The following is a 22,828-nucleotide window of genomic DNA, read 5'->3' as shown; positions in this document are numbered from 1 at the left end:
AATGTTTTAATTGTGTAATATAATTGCTAAGACTGTGTGTAACAAATGTATATATTGAACTTCAATGTTTACAATGAATTTGTCTTGTATATTGTTCATTACTTCATTATGCAAAGGTTTTTCACATTTTGGGGGTGCGCAAAAAAATTTTTTTTGAGGTGTGCCCCCCCTTCAATTCTTTCCTGCGTCCGCCACTGCACTGGAGTATCACATGGATTTGGCACATTGCACTACAAAATAGAAATGTTGAAAATGGAACCGTTTGAAGCTCTAAACATGCAAACTTGTTGCATAGAACTCAACCAATTACTGGTAGCAAAATAGTTTGAGAATCAAACAAAAATCTCAATAGAAACCACTGAAAAAAGGGTTGTCATTGTCAAGACAGTAAGCGAGAAAAAAAAAACGAATAACTTATTAGATGTCCCTTCTGTTCCACAAAATGTGCAGCATCACATAGGAATGCGCATTCAAAAATTGAAACGACGTATGAGGCGAAATAAGTCACTACTGGAGTATGCTACACAACAAGAAAGCAAATTCAGTACGCTGCACTATTTCAATTAGAAAAATAGACAAATGGGACCATATTTGAAGCACTGCAAGCATTTGCTTGCCGTATCGAATTCTACCAAATGTCGACATCATTTAACAGTTCCGAAATCAAACAAAGGTACCAAAGAACAAGACAGAAATAAGGAGAGCCGGTAACAAGCAACCTGAACTCTTCCGACGTACTAATATTCAGCTCCACACAGGTGAGCAGCGTCCCTCGGGATGTGCATCCAGGAACTGGAGCGATATACTAGTGCGGAAATCAGTTATCACTTGAGTTATCCGGATCCCACCTTCAGGAAGCAGATTCGATGCGGCGCGCTACGCATCTCGTTGCTGCATAAAAGGAAATCGTTCGCTGGGAGTCAAGCTGCAGCGCGCGGACTAGTAAGAACATAAGCACCCGAGATGAACAATGGGAAGCTAAAGCTATGCATCTAGACTCTAGAGTCTAGACCGATGTTTCTAGGGTCTATGCGAGTGAAGCGGGAGGAGTAACGCGGTACCATTCGAGCGTAGAGGTTTTCGGCCGGAGTCGCGGACGCTGGGAGGCATCAGCATCGCCGTCGCGTCCACCGGCCGCCGCCGCCGACGACGACGACGACGACACGAACGGCGCAGGGTTCCTTCAGAGAGGAAAAGGCCCAGCAAATAGTCTGTATAAGTAGGCCTGCGAGGCGAGGCCCATGGGGCTGGGCCTCTTTAGGCAACCCGGAGCCGGATTCCGTCTGGAGTCTACGCGGAAGCCTTTAAACAGAGTCGAAGCTCTGGCGGCAAATTTCTCGGTCTCGCTAGTTCACCGTCGACCTGCATCCGATCTTGTTCCTGAGATCGAATCCCCACTGTCGCCTCCGGATGGAATCGGCGCCGGCGACTATGGCCTCGACGGCAGGAGCGACGCGTCTCCACCGCGGCCTTCCGGAGGAGATGGTCGTCTGGGAGATCCTCATCCGCCTCCCACCTAAACCCCTCCTCCGCTGCCGTGCCGTCTGCCGCGCCTGGCGCCGCGCCACCTCGACTAGCACCTTCCTGCAGGCCCACCACGCCCGCCAGCGGAGCCTCCCCGTCGTCTCCTGGTCCAAATATGGCGGCCCTCGCTACGAAGACTTCCTTGTCTTCGATCACAAGGCTGCTGCTGGCACCCGTCTCCAACCTCTCGCCCGGGTGGAATATTCCTTCTATCCGGAGGCATCCTGCGAAGGTATTTTCATCTTCTCCACTGACGGTGTGTGCTTGTCCGTCTGTAACCCGACTACGCGTCAGCACGCTTCCCTCCCGCAACTCTCGGGTTTCGATGTATTGGGGATGTACGCGCACCGCCCTACTGGCGAGTACCGGGTGCTACTACGTCGGATTTATCACACTGACTGCTACATATTTGCGTTGGGCTCCGACCAGCCGCCAAGGCACGTCGGGGTGCTGGAGGAGGTCCCGGCCTCAACATACTTCGACAAACCTACCCTGCTCCGTCATAGCCTGCATTGGTACATCGTGCATTACCCACATCTGTGTCAGGCCGGACATAAGGACGTAATAGTTTTTGACACCACGTCCGAGACATTCCGACGGATGCGTGCTCCGGTTGTGCCGGACAAGTCATATATCTTCAAGACTGATGGTGCGCTTGGCATCTATAGCTACAGCAACACCACGCAAATCGTTGATATATGGGTGTTGCGGGACTATGAAAGCGAGGTTTGGGGGCACAAATACAGCGTCGAATTGCCCGCAGAGGAAATCAAACGGTTCGGGTGGTGGAGTTGCAATTATTGGCATGTCACCGTTCACTCGGTGGATGGTGACATGCTCTTGCTGGTCAATAACGGCGGGTGGATGTTTTATGTTGGTATTGACGGCAAACTGGTTGACAGCTTCCATCGTGATGGCCAACATGCCTCTACTTGTAAACTTTCGCTGAAACAAACTCTTGTTCCGCATACTTTCTTCACGGCACTAGAAAGTTATGTCGTCAACACTTCACCTTTCCTCTAAGGGATGCTATGTGAGATGGCTCCGCTGAATGGCCTAGCTGGCGTATCCTCAACTGATGCATTATGAAGTTGTACACTCTGTTGCGTGGTTGCATGAAATCTGTGCTCTGTCTGAAGTATACTATCCTCAATTGATGCAACGTGATTTTGTATCCTGATACCATTTTTTTCTTTTGTTCCATGGTTTGGAATGATGATCTCTTATTGTTTCACCTTTCTTGCCAATTGTCTGGTGCTTCATGTGATGTTCAACCACCTGACAATTGTGTGATAATAGGCCAACACTGCAGTGCCTTGCAAGGCTTAATACAGCAATCCGTGCAGGATTAGTTTGGTAGCGGTAATAAACAATGGTCTACGTCAAAAAGAACTAATGTACAATGGAGTCCAGTGTTCTGGACATTTTGTAAAAACAGTCAGGGTAACTTGCAATTAACCCACTAATCCACTTGCATTATAAGAAATATAGCTGACCTGATAGTGGATCTATTGACAGTTCGTGGCACTACACTATAGGGAGTGGCCAAGTGTCACAGGTCACTCTGCCTTCATGCAGCAAAAGACGTCGCTAACAGCTAGGGCAAAATATCATTTTCTCACCGAATTTGCCACCGCGGGACCGTGGATGTGGCAAGGTTGTACTGTACTATCATTTTCTTTCCTTCCTCGGTTCTTTCAAAGTTTTTGTTTTTGTTTTGCCATTTATGTCTTCTGACTTTGCTCTCCATAGCTTTTCTTTGTGTTTTTTCTCGGAAAGTGTCTTTAGCTCACTTGATCCCTTTATTATCAAAAAATAAAATTATATTTACTCTGTATAAGTTTTTGAAAGGCATCTGGGAAAGAATCGGAACATGCTAAATGATATATAAGTGTTTTATACTACGGGTTAAAATAATAACAAAACCTAATAAATTTGGAAATTTGAAATTATCTATACTCATATCGATAAATTAAACTAAAACCTCGACACTTATGATGAATGAGAGAAGCACTTGAAATTGATTTTTTTCAACTTTTTATAAAAGGTGTGGCAGGTTCTCGGTCTACTGAGACAATAGAATGATGTCATTAAATCTTAGTTACAACTTATATTGCAATTAACCGTTAACATGGATCACGAAGCAAATCTAATGGTTTGGAGGTATTTTCGATGTTGTAATCTCACTTGCAACTAATTTTTTTTTGGCTGCAACATCATCTTCTTATTCATTTTTTTTTTCTTGTGATCGACGCCTTACATTTTGGGACGGAGGGAGTAGTATTTTATGCCATTTTCATTTATAAGATTTATTCTAACAATGAGAAACCTGTTCGTGTACCAATGTCGATGCTTATTATTTCATGTGCATAGACCGTCACAATAATATTTTAATGTCATGTACCCCCTCCTACTCACCACGGTACCATATTCTACATATGTCACTTAACCTTCCACCCATATGTTATATCTCTTCTAAAAGTCTCAATTGTCGACGTACGTCCCATCACCACACACAATCTTCCTCCCCTCACCGATCATCTATTCAGTACCCCTCCCCCCCGGCAAGCCTTCAGTGTTGTGAGATCCTCGCTGGAGCTCCTAGAGTCTAGCATTACAACTCACGGGTTTGTATAGGTATCGTCTCTGTTTGTTGATCCTTGATGTACACAAATACTTAGTGTTGCCTTTCGGCGGGTGGCATGGACATCACGACAACACAGGTTGCATAGTCTTGACTCTGTAGGTTCTCTGCCATTGGCATGCATGCCATGATTGCTCTCGTTGAGATCTCCACGTCTACCGTGTCACCCCGGTTTGCAGTGCCCCAAAAACAATATCTCGAAAGTTATACCTTACTTGACAAGTTCGATCGGCCAGTGCTTATACATATATAACACGGGTGCAAGTTTGTGACACCGCAAAACACATGTGAAGGTAGCTAGTATATCCATCCACATACATGGGTTGATTGGTAGGTCTATACGCGCATAGCAAGACATCGCCAAAACGTATAGAAAAGTGGGAGCAAAACCTGTGTAGGCCATGCTTAGTTGATTTTCGACGCGGAAGTGTTCATTTTCGGCTGAGCGGGAAACAACAAAAATTCAGCCGTCACCAGTAGTGGTAGGCAGAACGAATTAATTAAATACGGAGTAGATAAGATGGCGATCCGAACAGGCACGACACCAAATCTATTACCTAATAATAAAGGAGCTAAGGTTTCTGCCAAAATTTTCGTCCAACTTTTTATTGGACTATTTTACCCTCCCACCAAACCCCATAATACATCAAAGTGCCATATACCGGTTTGTTTTGTTCTTCGTCGGCTTCGTCCGTTTCCTATTTCTCCTCTCTCTCACGGCAACCTCGCCGGCCACGCGATGACGCCACAGCGTGGGGAGGAGTCGCACCACTCGAGCGAGCAAGCTGGAAAGCTCGGCCTGCTCGGGAACTGTTATCGCGTGTTCCTCCCCGAACGAGTGGGCTGGCCCAGTTGAGGACGCGCTGTGAGACGACCGGCCTGGACTCGGTTCCAACCTGGTATTTTCGTCCACATCAAATTGGCAACATTGAATAATCTGATATGTACGAAAATTATGGCTCTACACCTACATATAGTCCCACCTCGCTCCCATATGAGGAATCCCACCAGTTTATATTCATACATTTTCTGGATTGTAACAAGCAATTACCAGCAGCAACACGGTCTAAAGATGTAATTTCAGAGAGGATTTAAAAGAGGAATTGCAAGGGCTGGTGGCATGAGGAAGTAAACGAAAACAAATTAAAGAGGGAGGAAGGATGGAAAGCTGGGGAAAGAAAATTAAAGGGAGGAATTGCAAAAAAATACACGCCAGTGGTGGGAGAGGAAGGAAAGATATGGGGCGTCGTACGCCGGAGAGAGATTGGAAAAGCTGAATCTGCCGCCGCAACCTCTAGCAGCTTGGAGGAGAGAGAGCTTGGAGGAGCTCTGCCAAGCTGCCTATCGAGTTGCTCCCCCCGACGGCGGCGTCGCTACTGCCAAGCTGCCTAAATTTGCTGCAGCTTACGTGAAAGGATAAGAAAATGAGTGGCATAGGAGGTGCCGCGTGCTTAGCAGCTGGCAAATGTGTGTGTGACTTGATGCGTCTGTGCTCCGTTGTTGATTGCTAGCTGTCGGGATCCGTTATTGTGAGCCATTGTGTTAGTTTTGATGTTTTTTTATCCCACAGCACAATTCCTGCGACTCGTGACTGGAATCTGATACCAATTATCACACCCGTCCTCTTGCCGGTATGATTGCCGACGTGAGGCACAATTGATGGCCTGAATTCAGGGAAATAGAGAGAGAAGCAGAGAGAGATAGTGAGTGGACAAGACATTTCTGAACCCAGGTGTAGATGCTCTTGATTTAATAAAAAATTCGAAAAAATAGCAAAAAAAATTTAAAAAATCTGATTTTTTTTGGAAAATGAACATGAACACTTGTTCTAACTTTACACCAAAAATCTCCAGAAAATGACTTACGTAGTGATCTGTGCAAAAAAGACAAATTGAAGTGATGTAAGAAACAAATCTAGATGTTCTAAACAACACCGTATTTTAGCTTTTTTACACAAACCACTATAGATGTCTTTTCTCGGAAATTTTTGGTGTGCAGTTAGAACACTTGTTCATGTTCATTGTCCAAAAATATTAGATTTTCCAAAATTATTTTACTATTTGTTTTGATTTTTTTATTAAACCAGGAGCATCTACACCCCAGTTCAGATTTGGTTTTTCGATAGTGAGGAGAGTTTTCTGTTGAAAATGCATGATTTTCTTGTGAAAGCATTTTGCAGTATTGCTGCTACACATATTCTTTTCGAATGTATTTTGTGAACATTTTGTACTTCTTGCGCTAGCTGGAGTTGCGCACCGTCGCACCGAGTTGTGGAGTCGCTCACTTGCGTGATGGCTGCTCGAGTGCGTGCACGCTCCCGCTGGGTTTGGGGATAGCTAGAAATTCGACTGCGTGCAGTGGAGACTTCGACTTTCAGATGTGTTTGCGAAAATTGACCAAAGGTCCATCTAAAAAAAATCTTGTAATTTATGTCAATTTATAATATGCAAAATGTAGCAAAGCTACTTGGTTTTTGTTGCGCTCGTTTCGAACTCTCCATCGGCGCCACCACCTTATCTGGTCGTTGCTCGGTTCTTCAGCGACTAACTCGCTCCACCTTCACTTCTCGGGCTATCAACTCAAGGTGTACCCAGCTGGCCCCTATAATTAATCAAATTCCGTTGTTATCTCACTCGATCAGCAACATCGCTAGCCTAGATGTCATTGTTCACATTTGGCGGACTTCGTTGCCATCTTCGTCGACCGATCTTTCGTCGATCGCTACTCAAAAGCTGTCACGGCTAGGTTCTCAATCAATATCCGCTAGATGCAACTAGGAAGCACACCGTGTTCAACGACCTCACAACTAGGTCACACAGCCGAAGCAATGCACGACCACAAGCGCAACACAGCAAGGTGACATAGTCGAAGCGGAAATTGCATGACCACAAGAGCAACAAGGTCTCGTCTGCTTCGTGAACCAACGGTGATGGTTCAAACGACGACGATGTAGGCGGCTAATGTTGGTGCAAAGAGTAGCTGCACAAAGCACAATCTCGTTGTCATGGCGGTAGCGCTTCACGCACATCATCAGTTTTCGACATCGATGCTGCATTTGTTCCCACGAAACTAAGTGTATATGCAGTTTTTTTATCCCGATGCAACGCCACGGGCACTTTTGCTAGTTTTGGTAAAAAGGACCAAATTTTGGTCCAACATGCGTGAGCCCAACTCCCTACCCAACCTCGCGCCGCCTCCTTTGTTCACCCTTCCTCCCCGCGGCCGACCTCTCCCCTTGGCCGCGGCGCTCCGCCTCACACCCGCCGAGGTCCGGCTCTGGACGGCGAAGGCAGAGCTTGTCCAAGCGCGCACCTTTTCTCCCGCGACTGCCGATGGCCAAACTCGCTGCAAGGCGAGCCGGTGAGGCCGCCGCCCGTCCACGGCGACCGCTGCTCTTCACCGTACATCGTCTGGGTCTCTGGATCCGGCGACGGAGGCCTCCATCCGCCATCTGAACGCGCGCATCGGAGCTGGGGACAAAAGCGACGGCGGAATCGGTGCGGCTGACGTCGCGGTTCCGCCGGGTTGGCTCCTGCAGCGTCAGCGCCAAGCTGCGGACGGAGAGCCACCAGGAGGACGCCGTCGAGCTCGGCAAATTTGCTCGCCGCTTCGCCACGACCTAGGTCAGTCCTTCCTACTCCCCCAGTGGCCCCCCAGTCCCCCTCTTATGCGTCTTCATTTCCTGCTTTGATGCAAGATCGCATCGTTTCACTGCTCACGCCGGTGCTGTTCTGCAGTGTGTCGAGCTACTAGTCTGCTGCCGGTGACCTTCACAGTAAGCTGCTGCTGGTGAGCACCTCTTCTCGTCCATGTAATTTTGCAAAAAAAAGAAACTTTTTTGAGAATTTGAATGTTGCAAACCTGTTTCAGTCAACCAAAAATAGTTGTGCGCACAGGTAGTAGATGCATATGAACTGGTATTTGCTAAATTATTTGGATCTTTTGATGTTTTGTGATGCATACGCAGTACTGAAAATCTTGCTTATTTCTCAGGTTCAAAGCTTTTAGAGGAGGAGATGAACAGGGTGCTGGGAGGCGGCGTTGGAGGTGCGGTGGCAAACGTCATATGCAGAATTGCAGCGGGGAGGCCCTCAGGCGGCTTGGCTGCGAATTGACTATTTGTTCTTCAGATGTAGTGCTCGAATTTGTTCTAGATTAAATGCATGAGTTGGTTCAGATTAGTTGGACAGTAAGATGAAGTCAATATCTCCTTTGATGAAGTCTTATTTTTTTGCTGATGCATGGTAGTTCCTTAATTGGTCACTGTTTATTAGAAAATCTGTTGTTGTTGATTTTGACTGAGCTGTGTCTATTTCTCACTCAATGAGACCTTGAGTCACTTCCTTATGATGAGTGGCTTGATTCCTTGTATGTTCTGACAGAATACTATTGCTGCATGCAGTATTTGGCTCTCCAATCCTGCTCCTTTGGCTTCGACAACTAACCTCCGACAGTGGCGGTCTGTTCTTGGTCTCCACTATTTAGGTGAGATTCAGTCCTATCCATGGTTGTGCTGGGCTCTGGCCAGCGAGCTGACGAGCTGTTCCTTAAGCCTTTAGTGGTGGTGGTATGATTTGCTCATTGGTTGATCTCACTTTCCTGTTGGTATCGATCTCGTCGAGCCTATTGCCCTGGCATATCTAGCTATGTCAGTTTGCTTAATCTAGTGATGTCTGTAGGTACTTTGTATTGGAATTGGGCTCTGTGCAGCCACACCAAACTAGCTCGTTTTGTTTTTGTGGCTATATTTTGCTTCTGCTGGTATGGAGGATATCATGCAGATTGTGCTCTTTGGATTGGTAAAAACATATTGCTTGTAGCCTGCTGAATAGGACCTATTGTACATGCTCTTAGGTAGTACTGGTGCCCAAGTGATTTTTGTTGCTGCTGGGTAGTAATGGATGATTGAAGAGAGTGTGTTTTCCTTTGTGAACGGCCAGCCTGTAGAACCACGTATAGCTGCTTCTTGTAATTGTTTTGCAGTATCCTTGTTGCAAACAGACAAGTTGAAGTGTGCATTGTGTATTAGTGTGCTGTTATTTTGGAAACATCTGTATTTGTTTTGCGTACTATGGCGTTGTTCTTGTCCCATGTGTTGAGGGAGGAGTGGACGAGAGGGGTGGCCTTGGTCATCGGCTCCCATGTGTTGAGGGAGGTTTCTGGTTCGTCTGTGTGATTTCTATTAGGCTTGTGATGTCCAGGAGTTTCTCCAGGTTTGCTGCCTAGATTATTATTTTGCAAGCAGCGCAAAATTAAACGACTAGTACTAGTACATACTAGTATATGATTCATCGCTTTGGGGTTGAACTTTGAGACAGTTGACTCACCCTAAAGCAAAAGAGAAGGAAGCTCGGTTCAGTGGAGGGGGTAGCGGCTCTTATTACAAGAGCTCGAAATGCAGAGCTCCTCGTCCTCCTCCCACCTTGGGAGCAGATCCAAATTTAGATAAAGTTAGACATCTTGTAAATCTCGAATCTAAGAGTTAGAAAATTAGAAGTAAAAAAAATAGCGCAGACGTATTGGTATGGTAGTCAAAATCAGCGCAGCGGTGGTGGAATCCAATCTAGTTGCTGACAGACTTGCGTATGCAGTGGAGTGAAGCGAAATGAAGAAATCAGCAGAGCGTGAGGCAGCGAAGCGGGCCACCTAGTGCACGAAGAAACCAACCGCGGGAGTAAAAAAGAACACTGCTTTTAATGCTTTGTTATTCCGATCAACGAAACGGATTCCAGTCGCGCGGGATGCATGCAGTCCACACGCTCCAGCCTTTGTTTTTTGTTTTGATATGCGCTCCAGCCTTTGCGAAGAACAAGAAGAAATAAATGAGTCGTATTTATTTTCCTTGGCCAGCAGAGCGCAGCGGCGCGCGTGCGAGCGACTCAAGGCGAAACGTTCCAGTCGAGGCGGCGCGCGTGACGGGATCCTTCCCTTGGAGTACCGAAACGAACAAACGCGCGCCCGTGACGCGCGTGATTCTTCCCTTGGATAAATACGCCACCGGCACGAATGGCGCAGGGTTCCATCATCAGACAGGAAAAGGCCCTGCGAGGCGAGGCCCATGGAGCCGGATTCCGCTCTGGAGTCTGGCCTGGGTACGCCAGCTCTGCGCGGAAGCCTAAACAGAGTCGAAGCTCTGGCGGCCGTCTCACCAGTTCACCGTCGCCCTGCATCCGATCTTGTTCCCGAGATCGAATCCCCACTGTCGTCTCCGGATGGAATCGGCGCCGGCGACTATGGCCTCGACGGCAGGAGCGACGCGTCTCCACCGCGGCCTCCCGGAGGAGATGGTCGTCTGGGAGATCCTCATCCGCCTCCCACCTAAACCCCTCCTCCGCTGCCGTGCCGTCTGCCGCGCCTGGCGCCACGCCACCTCGACTAGCACCTTCCTGCAGGCCCACCACGCCCGCCAGCGGAGCCTCCCCGTCGTCTCCTGGTCCAAATATGGCGGCCCTCGCTACGAAGACTTCCTTGTCTTCGATCACAAGGCTGCTGCTGGCACCCGTCTCCAACCTCTCGCCCGGCTCGAAGATTCCTTCTATCCGGAGGCCTCCTGCGAAGGCCTCCTCATCTTCTCCAACAACGGCGTGTCCTTGTCCATCTGTAACCCAGCTACGCGTCAGCATGCTCCCCTCCCGCAACTCTCGGGTTTCACTGTATTGGGGATGTATGCGCACCAATCTACCGGCGAGTACCGGCTCTTATTGCGTCGGACTCATCACACCGACTGCTGCGTCTTCGCCTTGGGCTCTGACCAGCCGCTAAGGCACGTCGGGGTGCCGGATGGGGTGGCAGCATCCGCGTATCTCGGCAAACCTACCATGCTCCGTCATAGCCTGCATTGGTACATCGTGCATTACCCACATCAGTATCATCAGGCCGGACAAAGAGACGTAATAGTATATGACACCACGTCCGAGTCGTTCCGACGAATGCGTGCTCCGGTTGTGCCGGACAAGTCATATATCTTCGAGATGGATGGTACGCTTGGCATCTACAGCTACAACGACACCACGCAAATCGTTGATATATGGGTGTTGCGGGACTATGAAAGCGAGGTTTGGGGGCACAAGTACAGCGTCGAATTGCCCGCCGAGGAAATCAAGCGATTCAGGTGGCGGAATTACAATTGCCGTGTCACCGTTCTCTCGGTGGATGGTGACGTGCTCTTGCTGGTCACTCACCGCAGGTGGATATTTTATGTTGGTATTGACGGCAAACTGGTTGACAGCTTCCATCGTGATGGCCAACATGCCTCTGCTTGTAAACTTTGGTTGAAACAAACTCTTGTTTCGCATAGTTTTTTCACGGCACTAGAAGGTTATGTTGTCAACACTTCTCCTTTCCTGTGATGGTCAATGGCCTAGCTGTTATATCCTCAACTGATTCATTAGGAAATTGTAAACTCTGTTTTTCGGTTGCATGAAATCTATCAACCTCAAGTATGCTATCCTTGGTTGATGCAACCTGGATACCCTTTTGTATCCTGACACTGTTTTTTTTTTGTACCATGGTTTTATTGCTTCACGCCAATTGTCTGGTGCTTCATGTGATGTTCAACCACCAGATAATTGTGTAACAATATGCCAACACTGCAGTGCCTTGCAAGGCTTACTACAGCAGTCCGTGCAGGATTTGCTTTGTAGCGGTAATGAACAATGGTATACGTCAAGAAAAACCAATGTACAATGGAGTCCAGGTACAAATCAACCCCACTATCGTTGAACCAGGTGGCCATTATTACAGCTGGTACGTGACTTTACACGAAACACCAGGTACGGGAGGTACCTACATACAAGATTGGGGGTATGTGTGGGGAGGCAGGGAAGCTAATCCGTTAGACCACACGTGGACCAGGCCTCGGCTGTTCCCCGTGTAGACCTCGTTGCGGTCCTCGTCGTAGAAAAGCGCGCTGACGTCCTCCAGGGCGCCGGCGACGGTGCTCCGGACAACAGACCTGCTGCTGTCGCCTTGTCTTCGAGGAGCGATCACGAGATTAGGGTCGAGGGCGGAGATCTTGGCAATGCACTTCCCAGTGAAGATGTTGCTCATGTTGATTGATCCCATGGGGCGAGGAGCTGGGGATGAGATTCAGTCCAGTTATAAAAACGGATACGACATGTCTCTTAGCATGTAAGAAACGAATGCACAGCGAAACGGTTACCTTCCCCACATCCACCTTCAGCATCGTTTGTAACACCTCTTGAAACTGTGCAGTATGAGATTATCAGGTCCTGGTCTTCGGTGACGTATATACTGTTGGTGTTGCAATTGGGATGCCACAACTCATGGTCATCGAACGACGTAACTAGCTCTCCACGGAAATTCCAAGCAGCAACCGTTCTATTGCAGAATGTCAGGAATAGATTGTTTTCGTTCAGAAAGATGAATGCTGAAGGGGTCATGAACTCTGTTTTGTTCACCTCAATCAGATCAGAGTTTTTGACCTGGGCAGAGACCAAAGTTAGCTCAAACCTTGTTGCTGAGAAAAAAAGCGGTAGCTCTTAAATTAAGGCATAGATATTGCTGCCACAAGTAGACAAAAGTAATAGCAACGTACATCGATAATCTGTATGTTTTCCTTGTCCTGCTTCACAAGAAGTTTTTCGCTGAACTGCTCAATGAAGTCAACCTTTCTGTTTTGATGCAGTAATTGAGTGAAGGTTTTCAGCGGTGTTCCATCCTCGATTCACACAATCATTAGTGGAACATGATTAGTTGCCTTCTGGTATATCACAAGCATGATTCCAGGGCTGGTAAAACAGGATTTGCGAATGTAAGAACATGCCATGAGCGATATAGGTCAAAGATGAATATGAGTAGTCAGCAACAATCAAACCTTATCTTAATGTCCTGGATGCTCTTATCGCATATAGAATGCAGAAACTTGTAATTCTTCAGATCAAAAACTTTGTAGGTACTGCAAAGAAAGAGCATTTAATCAATTCAACATATGACTATTGCCAAACTGCAATGCAAAGCAAAAAAATGTAACTTACCTATCATGTGCTGAAAAGGTTAATACTTTGCCATTAACATCATCAAACTCAACAAAGCCAGGATATTTCAGTGATTCAGATTCGAATAAAGGAACTCCGTCATGTACCTGGCCCCTCCGGATGTACCTAAAATGCAATTGCGGGAGGAGACGAGATAAATTAGCCAAGGAAAATACGAAGAAAGGCCAAAAATAGCTACCAAACTGATCACATCCATAAAGGCGGATAGGAAAGATCATTGGCAACTTTTTCACAAACATAGAAAAGATCAAAATGCTGTAGAAATAAAGATAGCAGTTTTGCACAATTCTTTTTTGGGATACATAAACTAGCCTAAGAAGAAATGGGTAAGATCTCTTACTCTATCGGAGTTGTTCTACACTTCAGCGAAGCGAAACAGTCTGATGCATAAACTGAAACAGTGATAAGGGAGTCGTTGTTTTTGTTGTAGAACAAGCTCCTAATCACTTCATCAGGACTTATATTCAAATGGCATATGCGTTTGTTTGTTGCTGCCAACAATAATGAGAAGGTTTATCAGGAACATAACATAACAGAGCAAACCAATTTGTGCAAGAGAATGGGACTTACTCCGACTAAATGCACCACAAAGACCGGATTCGGCAAGTACAAATATTAAATCACTTGCAGCAACAATCTCAATAATCTTCCTTCTCTTCCACTGCAATGGCAGCTGGGCGCTACCGTCGCCATATGTGTCGTATTCTTCCTGCGCAGCCAAATTAAAAGCATATAATTCCTTCAAAATGGTTTACTTATAATATCCAAGTTGGTAGTTAAATCTACGCATAAAATGGTTAATCGATTTTGATTTATTGTAGAAAAAATAAAAAAACTATATAGGTTGGGACTTGGGAGGTGTAAGAGAACAGAGATTAATGATCCATGGCTCAACAGGACGGCATGACAATCCAACCGTTGAACCAGACGCCTTGCCGGGTCACTTACCGCTCAGGATTTCAAAACTAGTACACATATACTAGAAGCACCTGGAAACAGAAAAAGTTGAAGTGTGGCAACTACCAAGCATGGTTTTCAAAATTTAGTGCTGATTGACAGCAATATTATGCAAATATACGTCAACCACTCCAGGAAGTTTATACAGCTCATCAGCAACGACCCAATGCTGAACTGCTGATAGAATAGAAAACCTCATTTCCAAACAGAAAAAACTCACTACAGAATTCGAGGATACGATAGGGACAGGACGTTGGGATTGTTGTCAGTTTTCGAGAATACGAGCCAATCGCAGTTCATATTCTCTAACAGAATTCCCAGATCTAGCCACATCCAGTGCAGACCTTGTTATCAGGTCAACCAAATTACTAGTACTGTACTACAATTTCATAAGCATCGCCATTTCATAACAAGCATCACAACCCTAGTCACATAATTTATCTCCGATCGGCCAGGCAAGTGAATTTCCAGAGCGCCAGTAGACTCCATGAGAGAACCCGAGGAGGGACTGAGTGAGCGAGCACAGACCTGGAGCTGGAAGTTGCGGAACTTCTCGGGGCAGGAGAAGGCGGAGGGGGCCGGGGGGCGGTGGCCGCCGCCGATCTCGCGGCGCATGAGCACGGTGTCCGCTGGGGAGAGGAGGAGAGGAGAGTGAGACGTGCGCTGCCTCCTTCGATCCGGCCGGAGGAGTGCTGGTGTGTTCTTTTTTTTTTTTCCGGCGGCTTCGAGATAAGACTAGTCATAGTGAGAAGTAACATAGCATGTTACTACTCTATATTACTACCTTCATAGTGGTTAGTAACATCAAAGTAGTATCATATATGTCTTCATTAATTAGCCTTGGAACATGGGAGCATATGCTCCCTATATTTTGAAATGCATCTTACACATATTTTAAATTTCAAAAAAATTGAAACAAAAAATTCGCACGTACATCTTCACGTGCTACACACTCACAAAGTCGTTTCATAAAAAATGAACTTATCATGTGACGTGTGTAAAAAAGACAAAATTCAGTGCTGAAAACAATGCTTTTCACAGGATAAGTTTTCTCTTTTTTACATAGGCCACAAAAAATATTATTTTTTCGTGAAACTTGACGCATACACATATATTATGCAGATGTACATGTAGAATTTTTTGTCAAAATTTTTCCACACTTCAAAATATGTTTTGTTAGTAGAGGGAGCATACGCACCCGGGAGCCGAATTGAATTTCCGATAGACTCATCGTATCTTAAGAAGTGTGATGTTACAGTAACTAGCTATGTTACTCCATCCTTCTCTCTCCTCATTAACTCACTGCCACATAAGCAAATTCGCTGAGTTGGACACTTAGTTACTAGTGAAGTTACTCCCACTATGAGTAGTCTAAAAATTAAGTACTCCCTCCGATCTCGGTTTAATAAAAAAATTGTTTTGATCATTATTTTAGTCAATAAAATACAAGATACATATTACAAAAATTATATTATTGAAAAGCTTTTTTCATACTAATCTAGTGATATAGATTTTGTAGACATAAAATTTATATTTTGTTAACCAAATCAATGGTTAAAGTTTATCTTAAACTACGTACGTATCTGTTAAACCGAGACGGAAGAAGTTAACTCTAGCATAACCCTCTATATCCGAAAAAATCTCAAAATAACCACTAGTTTATGGTTTTGTTTGAGAAAAAAAGATTCAGACAGACACCATATAACCACACGAACTAAATAAATTTAAGGGGTTCAGCAAACTCAGCCTCTCGAACCGCAGATACACCGTAGGGTGGCATGTATCCTGATCCGGGCATTGCCAGGAGGGAAGTTTCAGTCCCAACCATCACCGGACCAGTACCGGAGTTGTTGGAATCCAACGAAATTTTTGCCGCTGCTCTTTAATTCTGGCCAAATCTCCTCCGATTTCTGGTGATTCGCGTCAATGACGATCAATTCCTGCCAAATCCCCTCCAAATCCGGTAATATTTCAGCCCACAAGTGGCCAAGTAACACAGCCACAGATTACTCCATAGAGCAAAATGGCATAACTATACAACACTAATGACTTGTCACTGATCAAGATGCAAGGGGTCTAATAAAACAGTTTTACTAATGATTATTTTCCATGTTTTGTAGAGTTTCTAGAGCCTCTGGATGTTGACATGGATGAAAATGACGTCGAGGAAGACTCTGATCAGGATGTCGAGGACCCCGGCATAGACCACACTAGATGCAATAACAATGGTTCACGCCAACAAAAGATTACACAATGGAGACTAGTGTTCCATATTTTACAGAAGACTTGATGGGATAGCTTGCAGTCATGCCACTAATCCACTTGCATATGAGAAAGATGGTCTTGACTTGGCAGCAGATATATATTGACGATATTTGTTGTTAAACTACACACTACAGCAAATGCCACAGCTGATTCTCCCTCTATACATCAACATGATACTATAGCTAACAGCTAGCGCAAGACAGCACTACTGGGATCACAGATAGCACACGACAAACAGGGTCCACCGGAGGAAAACTTCACATTTTCAGAAGATAACTCCTGCTAAGGCTGATTCTGAGGTCAGCGAAATCTACACTCAGATTATTCTAATAATGTTGTAACAAAAGATAAATCCAGGTACAATCAATCCCACTATCTGTCAGACCAGGCGGTCATTACAATTGGTATGTGACAGGGAACGAAATACCAGGTACAGGAGGTACCTATGTACACAAGATTGGGGGTGTGGGGGAGGCGGAGAGATTGATCAATTAGACCACACATGGACCAGGCCTCTGCCGTTCCCCGTGTAGATCTCGTTGCGGTCCTCGTCGTAGAAGAGCGCAGTGATGTCCTCCAGGGCTTCAGCGACGGTGCTCCGGACAATAGACCTGCTGCTGTCGCCTTGTCTTCGAGGAGCGATCACAAGATTAGGGTCAAGGGCAGAGATCTTTGCGATGCACTTCCCCGTGAAGATGTTGCTCATGTTGATTGACCCCATGGGGGGAGCTGAGGATGAGATTCAGTCAAGTTATAGAAACAGGTACAACGTGTCGCTTAGCATGTAAGAAAACAAATGCACAGTGAAGTTGTTACCTTCCCCACATCCACCTTCAGCATCGTCTGTAACACCTCTTGAAACTTTACAGTATGAGATGATCAGGTCCTGGTCGGCAGTGATGTATATATTGTTGGTGTTGCAGTTGGGATGCCACAACTCATGGTCATCGAACGATGTAACTAGCTCTCCACGGAAATTCCAAGCAGCGACCGTTCTATTGCAGAATGTCAGGAATAGATTGTTTTCGTACAGGAAGATGAATGCTGAAGGGGTCATGAATTCTGTTTTGTTCACCTCAATCAGATCAGAGTTTCTGACCTGGCCAGAGACCAAAGTTAGCTCAAAGTTCGTTGCCAAAGAAGCCATTAGCTCAAAATTAAGGCCTAAATGTTGCTCTGCCACAAGTAGACAAACTAATAGCAACATACATCGATAATCTGTAGGTTTTCCTTGTCCTGCTTCACAAGAAGTTTTTCGTTGAACTGCTCAATGAAGTCAACCTTTCTGTTTCGATGCAGTAATTGAGTGAAGGTTTTCAGTGGTTTTCCATCCTCAATTGACACAATCATTAGTGGAACATGATTAGTTGCCTTCTGGTATATCACAAGCATGATTCCAGGGCTGGTAAAAGACGATTTGTGAATGTAAGAACATGGCATGAACTATCTTCTAGGTCAAAGATGGATACCATAAGTAATCAGCAACAACCAAACCTTATCTTAATCTCCTGGATGTCCTTATCGCATATAGAATACAGAAACTTGTAATTCTTCAGATCAAAAACTTTGTAGGTACTGCAAAGGAACATTTAATCAATTCAACATATGAATATATGACTACTGCCAAACTGCAATGCAAAGCAAAAAAAAATGTAACTTACCTATCATGTGCTGAAAAAGTTAATACTTTGCCATTAACATCATCAAACTCAACAAATCCAGGATATTTCAGTGATTCGGATTCGAATAAAGGAAATCCGTCATGTAGCTGGCCTCTCCTGATGTACCTAAAATGCAATTGCAGGAGGAGAAAAGATAAATTAGTCTAAGCAAATACGAAGAAAGGCTAAAATGAGCTACCAAATTGATCACATCTATAGGCTGTGACAGATAGGAAAGAAGTGATAAAAGCTTTTCATGCCCAAACTCAAGGCCATTGGCAACTTTTGCGCAAACACAGAAAAGATCAAAATGCTGTAGAAATAAAGATCAGCAGTTTTGCACAAAAAAAAATTGGAATACATAAACTAGCTTAAGAAGAAATGGGAAAGGTATCTTACTCTATCGGAGTTGTTCTGCACTTCAGCGAAACGAAACGTTCTGATTCATACATTGAAACAGTGATAAGGGAGTCGTTGTTTTTATTGTAGAACAAGCTCCTAATCACTTCATCAGGACTTATATTCAAATGGCATATGTGTTTGTTTGTTCCTGCCAACATGATGAGAAGGTTTATCAGGAACATAACATAACAGAGCAAACCGATTTGTGCAAGAGAATGAGACTTACTGCGACTAAATGCACCACAGAGACCAGATTCGGCAAGTACAAATATTAAATCACTTGCAGCAACAATCTCAATAATCTTCCTTCTGTTCCACCGCAATGGCAGCTGGGCAATACCATCGTCATATGTGTCATATTCTTCCTGCACAACCAAATTAAAAGCACATACTTTCTTTAAATAGTTAATTTATAATCTTCAAGTTACTAGTTATGAGAAGATCTGTGCACAAACTAGTTAATCTGATTTTGATTTATTATAGAAAAACAAAAAAAATGACTAAAATAAGACGGTTCAATCTTTGTGGTGCCATGGAACCCTTCTCCCTATGTATTCATTCACCTTTTCAGCTCATTCAGTTCATGATCATGGTTTAAAATACCGCACTATTTTTTTTCAAGCCTATTGGCCCAAAGACCGAAGTTCTCCTCCTTAGGAAGAAGTTGCTTCCTGTTTTGTCGTGGTGAACTGCAATTTGCTGGTTCTCTTCAGAATCAGAAGATGACATCGGTAATGCTGATGGTTCTGAATAAGTAACTTATGCTATGTTGTTGCATGTGGGATGTTGATGTTAGGCTTATAGAGAACTGGAGAACTATGTTTGTATACGTATGTACCATTGTGCCATTTTTGGACCATATCCTTTATTTTTAGGCTATATTTGCTAATTCTTCTAAACGCTATTTGAAATATAGCACACTATTAGCACGATATAGCATGTAAAGCATTTGGAGGAGGCTACCGCTATTTCATTTAGCATGCTATTTAAACAGTGTTCATGATTTGCACATTTAACTCTCGAGGGATGAGCCGTAGTTTAAAATACCAGACCAGACAAGGAACTGGCAATGGTGCATGGGTCTAGTCTGGTTCAGCTCAGTGGCCATTTTCACGAAAAAAAAGGTACAAAATATAACTCCTTTTTATGGAAATAGTGTCGAACTCCAACTTTTATATATGCTGCTAAAACCAGCATTCCAACTCGTGAGCTGATCAGGTATGGTTGGTTGGGACTTGGGAGGGGTAATAGAACAGACATTAATGACCCATGGCCCAACTGGGCGGCATAACAATCCAACCGTTGAACCAGACATGCTGACGGTTCACTTGCCGCTCTGGATTTCAAAACTACTACACATAGAACTAGAAGCACCTGGAAACAGAAACAAACGAAGAGTAGCAACTACCAAGCATGGTTTTCACATTAATACTGATTGGCAGCAATATTGTGTAAATACACGTCAACCACTCCAGGAAATTTATACAGCTCATCCGCAAGTTACTTTCAGCCCTTTCAGTTTTCAATGACCCTAACGTATCCAATAGTCGCACGAGTTGCTACGGAAAACATCCAATAGTTGCACGAGTTGCTACGGAAAACATGCTATGAAGTATCCCAACGCAACCAACAACCCTGTGCTGAACTGCTGATAGAAGAGAAAACCTCATCTCAAAACAGGAAGTCATTACACTCACTAACGATTTCCTATGTGCAGAAAGAAAACTAGGGACATGACATTGAGATTGTTGTCAGTTTTCGAGGATACGAGTCACTCGCAGTCCATGTTCTCTAACAGAATTCCCAGATCTAGCTACATACACACCTTGCCGTCAGGTCAACCAAATTAGTAGTACTAGAATTTCATAAGCATCGCCATTTGATAACAAGCATCAGCTCGTAGCCCTAGCGTAGAAACCCTAGCCACATATATTTTTTCTCCGATCAGCAGGTAAAAGTGGATTTCCAGAGCGCCACTAGGCTCCCCGAGAGGATCCTATGAGCGAGGTGAGGGAGCGCAGACCTGGAGCTGGAAGTTGCGGAACTTCTCGGGGCAGGAGAAGGCGGAGGTGGAGGGGGCCGCGGGGCGCGGGGGCCGGCGGTGGCCGCCGCCGATCTCGCGGCGCATGAACTTGCGCACGGTGTCCGCGGGGTCGCGGCGCGGGGGCTTGCGGCAGGCGGACTTCTGCCACGCGCGCTGCCGCGCGGCGGTGACGCGGAGGCGCACGCGCAGCCCGGGCTTGTGGTGGTGGTCCATGGCGGTGGCGCGGTGGCGGTGTGTGGCCTGGGAGGAAGAGGGGGAGGGATTGGGCTAGTTTGGGGTTAGGGTTTTGGGGGAGACGCCATGGATGGGAGTGGAGGTGTGCACGGAGGGAAATGGGTCGAAAGGTGGAAGATGGGAAAGGGGATGAATGGGGAACAAGAATATCGATCCAGCGTCATGTTTTTCCCAAATTAAAAAGGGTATCGAGATTCAAGAGTGATTAGCTGCGCCTCGCGCGACATTAGTATACGGAGTATATACAAAAAGTTGAATTCAATTTTTTTACAGCCGGCTTAATGTTTTTGATACTTATTATTATTATATTAGTACTACTCCCTCCATTTTTGTATACTGGGCATCTCCAATTCCAACATTTTTCAGAATTAAGGCATGTCTCATTAATGACAGTTTTAATTGGAGCGTTTGGTGCATGCGGTGCTCTCTTTCCTTTCTCCTTCCAATTCTGCATGAATGTGATAACTGCTTATTGATTGGTCGTGGGGGTTAATAGGCGTTTTTCTTGCTGTTCGTTAGGCATCTCTCCTTAATTACCGATCAGATTTTCCTCTCCCACGCGATCGCAAATCATCCAATAGGCATATACCTTGGTCCCAGAGTTTCTCAAACCGCGCCCAGTATACAAAAATGGAGGGAGTATGTATTTAGCAGCGATCCATCTCCTTTACGACCTTAACGTGGGCCAACGCCAGCTGATTTTGGAGAGACTCAGGGTGTGTTTGGTAGGTCGGTTCTACCCAGAAAATCTCCTCCCAACCGAGAATTTTGGGTCATCCAGTGTTTGTTAGGTTGGGTCGGTCGAACTGGGCAGTGCCCACCTCGCACGAGAATGAGCTCTCAGCCCTGCCCGGTAGAGAAGCTAAAATCGAGCTTCGCAGGTGGGCAGGGCTGACCTCGCCCGAAAACTCCCGCACGCGCCTCGCTCCTGGACGGGGACCAACAGGGGTCACAGGCCCGACGCCCTCATTCCCCCGCTGAACGCTCTCCATCGACCACGAGAGGAACGAACTCGACCCCCACCTCCCCGACGCCGGCCTGCGTGAAGCTCGTCGTGCGCTGCCTCGCCGGCCTCGCGCTGAGCGCCTGCGCGCTGATACGTCCAATTTGCATCACTATTTTATATCATAATTTGCTATTATTCATTGATATATTTCATATTGGGACACAATACTTATGTTATTTCATCTATTTTGCATGTTTCATGATTATTTGGAGATCGCGCACCGGAGCCAGGATTCTGCTTGGAAAAAGCACCGTCGGGATGCAATATTTCGGAAGATCAACTGTGGAAGGAAATTTCACCAAAAATCCTATTTTTCCGGATGACGGAGAAGGCCGGAAGGGGAAGCCGAGAGGACCCAAGGTGGGGCCGGACCACGGGCCGGCGCGGCCCATGGCTCGGCCGCGCCACCTTGTGGTGTGGAGGCCCCACAACCCCTTTCGCCTCCTTTTCTTCGCGAAACCCTTCGTCCCGAAAACCTAAGCTCCGGAGGGTAGGTCGCGAAGAGTCACGGCCGCCTCGCGGGGCGGAGAACACCGGAGAGAAAAGAGCTCTCCGGCGGGCGGGAATCCGCCGGGGAAATTCCCTCTCGGAGGGGAAATCGACGCCATCGTCACCGCCATCGAGCTGGACATCATCTCCATCACCATCATCATCATCTCCACCATCATCACCGCCGTCTCCACCGCTGGACATCGTCACCGCCGTAGCAATTTGGGTTTGATCTTGATTGTTTGATAGGGGAAACTCTCCCGGTATTGATTTCTACTTGTTATTGATGCTATTGAGTGAAACCATTGAACCAAGGTTTATGTTCGGATTGTTATTCATCATCATACACTACAAGAAAAGTTCGATAGACAACGTCTCAAAATCGTCCGCTAAGGGGTATTTTTCGTCGCCTATGGGCCTAACCCGACGATATGGGTTCGTTGTGGAAACTGCGTCGAGGCAAAGTCCTACGACGATTTTTCGGTCCGTCGCGCTTGGGCGCCCTTCCGCCACGGAAAATCGGACCGTTGCGCAAGTGTTTCGGGAGCCCGTTGACTCGCCGACGTCATGCAAGCCGACACGTGG

The 22,828-nt window shown here is 45.9% G+C and overlaps 2 protein-coding genes and 1 long non-coding RNA gene across 3 annotated transcripts; 1 reads left to right on the top strand and 2 right to left on the bottom strand.

The window, feature by feature from the left end:
- Positions 1-7,519: 7,519 nt before the first annotated feature.
- LOC124688612 lies at positions 7,520-9,238 on the top strand. Its single transcript, XR_006998580.1, has 3 exons — positions 7,520-7,791; positions 7,906-7,957; positions 8,162-9,238. It is a non-coding gene; the product is annotated as an uncharacterized LOC124688612 (long non-coding RNA).
- Positions 9,239-11,865: 2,627 nt separating this feature from the next.
- On the bottom strand, positions 11,866-13,838 carry LOC124693302 (the record flags this gene model as incomplete). The annotated part of the gene is given in 7 exon segments (XM_047226776.1): positions 11,866-12,243; positions 12,330-12,612; positions 12,726-12,918; positions 13,005-13,085; positions 13,165-13,290; positions 13,526-13,676; positions 13,756-13,838. Coding segments are annotated over 7 exon segments (1,207 nt in total), but the record flags the coding sequence as incomplete, so codon positions are not given.
- Positions 13,839-16,654: 2,816 nt separating this feature from the next.
- Positions 16,655-20,860, bottom strand: LOC124693301. Its single transcript, XM_047226775.1, has 8 exons — positions 20,494-20,860; positions 18,697-18,835; positions 18,468-18,618; positions 18,069-18,194; positions 17,902-17,982; positions 17,617-17,809; positions 17,224-17,506; positions 16,655-17,136 (listed from the first exon to the last, which is right to left on the bottom strand). The coding sequence occupies exons 1-8, from the start codon at positions 20,725-20,727 to the stop codon at positions 16,895-16,897; spliced, it is 1,449 nt and encodes a 482-aa protein (XP_047082731.1). The 5' UTR covers positions 20,728-20,860; the 3' UTR covers positions 16,655-16,894.
- Between the last annotated feature and the right edge of the window lie 1,968 nt (positions 20,861-22,828).

This window comes from Lolium rigidum, chromosome 2 (genome assembly GCF_022539505.1).
Source record: "Lolium rigidum isolate FL_2022 chromosome 2, APGP_CSIRO_Lrig_0.1, whole genome shotgun sequence".
NCBI lineage: Eukaryota > Viridiplantae > Streptophyta > Magnoliopsida > Poales > Poaceae > Lolium > Lolium rigidum.
Note: the sequence above shows the minus strand (reverse complement) of the source record. Positions and strands in the feature narration are given on the sequence as shown.

Excerpts from the sequence above, each read along its gene's own strand:
- LOC124693301 (XM_047226775.1), bottom strand. The coding sequence starts at position 20,727 with ATGGACCACCACCACAAGCCCGGGCTGCGCGTGCGCCTCCGCGTCACC. Across the intron at positions 18,836-20,493 it reads TCCGCAACTTCCAGCTCCAG|GAAGAATATGACACATATGA; the intron begins GTCTGCGCTCCC and ends TTGGTTGTGCAG. Across the intron at positions 17,137-17,223 it reads TGAAGGTGGATGTGGGGAAG|CTCCCCCCATGGGGTCAATC; the intron begins GTAACAACTTCA and ends TCTCATCCTCAG.